At 31.0% G+C, this 4,736-nt stretch overlaps 1 protein-coding gene across 1 annotated transcript; it reads left to right on the forward strand.

The window, feature by feature from the left end:
- Nucleotides 1-2,227: 2,227 nt before the first annotated feature.
- Nucleotides 2,228-3,522, forward strand: LOC131619224 (uncharacterized). Its single transcript, XM_058890346.1, has 4 exons — nucleotides 2,228-2,266; nucleotides 2,399-2,500; nucleotides 2,603-2,983; nucleotides 3,251-3,522. The coding sequence occupies exons 1-4, from the start codon at nucleotides 2,228-2,230 to the stop codon at nucleotides 3,446-3,448; spliced, it is 720 nt and encodes a 239-aa protein (XP_058746329.1). The 3' UTR covers nucleotides 3,449-3,522.
- The last annotated feature ends 1,214 nt before the right edge of the window (nucleotides 3,523-4,736 follow it).

Consider the following 4,736-nt stretch of genomic DNA (forward strand, 5'->3'; position numbering starts at 1 on the left):
AAAAATGAAGCAAATTAAGAAGGAAAAAATTGACAAGTTGCATGAAAGGCTGCAGGGAAACAATAGAGAAATGGTTCAAGGGATTGTAGAAGTTGTAGATGGTAAATCATTTCCTTTTTTTCAAGACTGACTATATGAAAATACATATGACTATACATCATTTTCTTTTTCATGATTATTCAATTCCTAAAACATTTTTTTAATGAATTTCCACTAAAATTAGAAACACCCAAAAAAAGAACTCAAAAGGTTGAAGGCAACTCGGACAACCACATTTTTACAAAGAAAATGGAGAGACCCAAGTTTGGGCAATCACAAAGTAAGTAATTTTATTATTTATTTTGATTATGTACATTTCTTTTTATGTTTTCATATATACTTCAAATTATTTCTAGAGCAAAGTTCACAAAATTTTGAAACTTTTATGAGTGAGGGAGTGCTGAAAAATAGTGTTAAGCTTAACTTTGATGAGTGATATGGTGCAGAAACATCATAAACATTGCAGAAACAATGCTGGAACAGCAAAAATAGTGTTATAACAGTGCTGAAATAGTGCTGGAACAGCAAAAACAGTGATGTAACAGTGCTGGAACAACATATATAGACTGGAACAGCAAAAACAATGTTGCTGTAACAAACAGTGTTGCTGTAACAGTGCTAAAAATTGTTGAAATTACATAAAAACAGGGCAGAAACCTTGCTGAATTATTCATAATATATGTATTTTTTTTGATGTATTTCCACTAAATTAGAAACACAAAAAAGAACTCATGGAAAAGCTACATTCAATGGATTGCATGAGAGACTACCTGCAAATGATAGAGAAAGAGTTCCAAAGGTTAATATGAAATTGGACAAGGCTACTGGTACAAAGAAAATTGACCAACCAAAAACTATGGAAGATTTAGCACATGGAGACAGAGAAGTTGCACAAGGTAAATCAGTTTTTGCATATATACGTTAAATGTTTATATTCTTTTAAAAACATTCTTTTAATGACATTACATTGAAACTAGGAATGCCGAAGAAAAGAACTCAAGAGAGTCTACTAGAGAATAATAGAGAGAAAATTCAAAAGGTGGATAAAGTAGTTGAGAAGAATGTCCCCATTTCTTCAAAAAATAAAAAATTGGAGAAACCTAATCTTTCTTTGGACACAGTGATGTCAAAAACTCGATGCTCTAAAAATTCAAAGAGGGTACCAACATGCCCATCAATGTTGATTGGTGATTATATAGAACTTCAAAATTCAAAGGGAATTGATGCAACTAAGTCCAACAATGGAGAAAAATCGAGCAACAACTGTCAACCATTATCTAGTGTTAATAGAAGGGGAGATTTAAGACAACCTGAAGGTATGGAAGGTGTTGTACAAGTTGAGGAAAATATCAATGAAGAGACAAATACAAATAGAGAAGAAGATAAAGGTATTCATTTTCATATATTTTGATAATATTTCATATATTACGTATATGTTGGTAACACATGTGACATTGTTTTATTATGTTGATTAATTTATATTAAAAATAGGAACATTAAAGAGAAGAACTCGTGGAAAAACTTTGTGCAAAAAGATTCATGGAAGAACTTTGGAAGAGCGAGAAGAAGTGACCATTAATGAGGATGGTCAGCCTATTGGGCCAACTGATAAAGTAGTATCTAACTTGAGCCTCTTCTTGGGAACATTGGCTAGGAACTCAACATTTTGTCCTCTGATTTACACAAATTGGTCAGGAATGCCAAGAAAGAATAAAAGACGCTTTTGGAGATATACCCAGGTATGTGTTTGTTTGTATGGCTTTTAAGTCAAACTATTAAAAAAAATTGATTACTTAATCTTGTTTTATCTTATGTGTATTTGTAGCGAAAGTTTATCTTACCGATCGAAGCACAAAATTGGGTTGTAACTACTGTTAGAGATGCATGGAGAAGATATAAGCATAAAATCAAGAAGAATCATTTTTTGAAGTATTCCAACATGACTGAGAGACTCAAACATCGTCCTCCAAAGGTGCCAGAAGCTCATTTTAGGAACCTTTGTGAATATTGGAACAAGGAACCTGTACAAGTAAGATTAATAAAAAATTAATTATTTATGAATTGGAAACCTTTTTATCTATGATGTATTCAATTAAGATTTATAATTTAATAATTCCTTCAACTTTAAATGTAGGTAATCAGTGAAAAGAACACTAACAATAGAGCTCAACTAAAGTGGGTGCATCGAATGGGTCCAAAAAACTTTTCTTTGATTCGTGAAAAATTGGTAACTTTCCTACAATATGCATTTTAATTCTTGGGGTGTTATTATGCATTTTATTCAATGTATTTTTTTCATCTTCAATTGACATTTTAATTCATGGGTTTTTATTGTTTTGGAATTTTTTTGATTATGCAGCGTGCAAAAGAAGAAAGAGAACCCACTCAATCAGAAATTTTTGTTGAAACTCGGAAAGGAAATAAAGGAAAAGAGATGGATGCAGAAACTGAAAAAATAATTGTATGTCAAAATTTAACATTACAACCAAAATATGTTTACTTTAGTATATTTGGCAAACATTGTTTATAATGGTAGTTAATATTTACTTGTAATTTTTGCTAGTCTCAACTTCAAAAAACAGTTGAAAATGAGGAAAGTGATACAGAGGCATTTGAAGCTGTTTTTGGAAAGGAGCGTCCTGGCAGGGTACGTTGTTATGGGAGAAACATAACTAAAACTTCTTTAAAGCAAAAGTCAGAGATCAATGCTTTGAAAAAAGTACACAATGAAGAAGTCTCTACATTGAGGCACGATTTTGAAGATAAGATTGATAGATTGCAAAATGCTTTTAAGACATTAATGCAACATTGCAATCCTCAAATTAATATGGAATCAATAGAAGATTTGTTAGGATTATCCCATAGAGATGCTAATAGTGACCCAAAGGAGAGTGGCCCACAAATGCATTCCTCTACTTCAACTCATGCTCCAAGTCTTATAAAGGTAAACATATACATCAATATATTTTTTATACATCAATATATATTATTGTTTAATGTTATGTTATTGTAAATTTAGAATTTATGTTTGTAATTTATAATTTTAATCGTTAGATTAGGTGTTGGGATTGGATGACTTCCATTTCTTGTTTGGATCGAATAGCTTAGTTGTAGGATTATATTGTTAATAATATATTTATTGTTTAAAAAATAGTGGTTTATATTTTTGTAAGAAATGTTTTGGTTGATTTGTTTTCATTTTCTTATGCAGCAAGTCATCAATGAAGACGTTGTCGAGGATGACGATATAAGTAACCAATTTCAAGAGGATGATTCAAGTGATGAGGATGAAGTAGGTGAGGAACTTCAAGAGGATGACATAGGTGATGAATTTCAAGAGGACGACATAGGTGATGAATTTCAAGAGGACGACATAGATGATGAAGAGGATGGTGGAGATGACTTTTAGTTTGAAAAACTTAAATGAGTTGGATGTTGTTTTTTTTGTTTGTGCTTGCATTAAACTTGAAGAAATTATGCATTTTGTCATTTTGGTAGACTTATATTTCCAAGTGTTAAACATATATTATTAATTAATGTTAGACATTGTGTCTAGTGTATGAACTTATCTGTGTTAATGCTTGAAGCTATGTATTAGAGTTAATGCTTACGCATTAAACTTAAAGAAACTATGTAATTTGTCATTTTGCTAGGTTTTATTAAAACATTTTTATGGTACATGCAATTTATATTTGGTGTAATTTTTGTTTGATTTGTTAATTTTATAAGAAAATGATACAAAATATTTCTAACTAATTATAAAAACATTTAGGTCTCACTATTTCACTTTTAGGGTTTAGGGAACGGTTGGTAATTGTTGTCAAATATGACAACATTTGAAAATTGTCCCCACAGCGTGTTCCCACTTTAACAATTTTAACAACACCTTAAAAACGTCGCCTAATATGCCACTGAAAAACGTCCCCTTTTCGTTTATTTTAGGCGACGTTTTAGAAAATTGTGGCCAAAAAGTAAAAATAAACGTCCCCTAAAAAAATAGGCAACGCTCGCATAGAGGACGACTGGAAAACGTCCCCTATTATTTTAGGCAACGTTTTCCCCACTTCTGGCTACATTTTTCAAATGTTGTTAGAGAGGAAAAATGTTGTAGTGTGAGGTTTATGAAAGAAATCATTTAAACGAATCAATTAGAGATTCCAATCACGGTATGGATTTATAACTTAAGATAATTTCTTATAATTTATTACATTTAACTAAATCATTCATATTATGTTTTTGTTATGTAGTACTTTGATGACTTCTATGCTGCTTCTTACACGAGACTTAAGTTGGAAGAAATCAAAGAGGAATTGTGTCAATTTTATATTCGGCAACTATTCATATAGGTATGAATACATTATTGTGTGAAAAGTTTTATGAATACATTATTTTGATAATGACTTTGTGTTTGAGTTTCTTTGGTGGATGTTGGTTCATTTTGCTTAATATTAGTTGACGATGATGACATTGTTATATGAATCAAGTTTGTTTTTGTTGCTGTTAAGTGGTGCTGATAGTTTGATTTGAGTCTGGATTGATGACACATTACATTGGTGGATTGAGTTGCAAATCACATGAAATTGTTGCTAATAATATTGTTGATGTTACTGAATGACAATTTGTTTTCTTGGAAAATTTGAAGTATAGATGTTGGAGCCTTTAATTGACCGTGTTGTTCTGTTCATACTTTGCAGGAC

This window comes from Vicia villosa, linkage group LG7 (genome assembly GCF_029867415.1).
Source record: "Vicia villosa cultivar HV-30 ecotype Madison, WI linkage group LG7, Vvil1.0, whole genome shotgun sequence".
Taxonomy (NCBI): Eukaryota; Viridiplantae; Streptophyta; class Magnoliopsida; order Fabales; family Fabaceae; genus Vicia; species Vicia villosa.

Excerpts from the sequence above, each read along its gene's own strand:
- LOC131619224 (XM_058890346.1), top strand. The coding sequence starts at position 2,228 with ATGGGTCCAAAAAACTTTTCTTTGATTCGTGAAAAATTG. Across the intron at positions 2,267-2,398 it reads CTTTGATTCGTGAAAAATTG|CGTGCAAAAGAAGAAAGAGA; the intron begins GTAACTTTCCTA and ends TTGATTATGCAG. Across the intron at positions 2,984-3,250 it reads ATGCTCCAAGTCTTATAAAG|CAAGTCATCAATGAAGACGT; the intron begins GTAAACATATAC and ends TTTCTTATGCAG.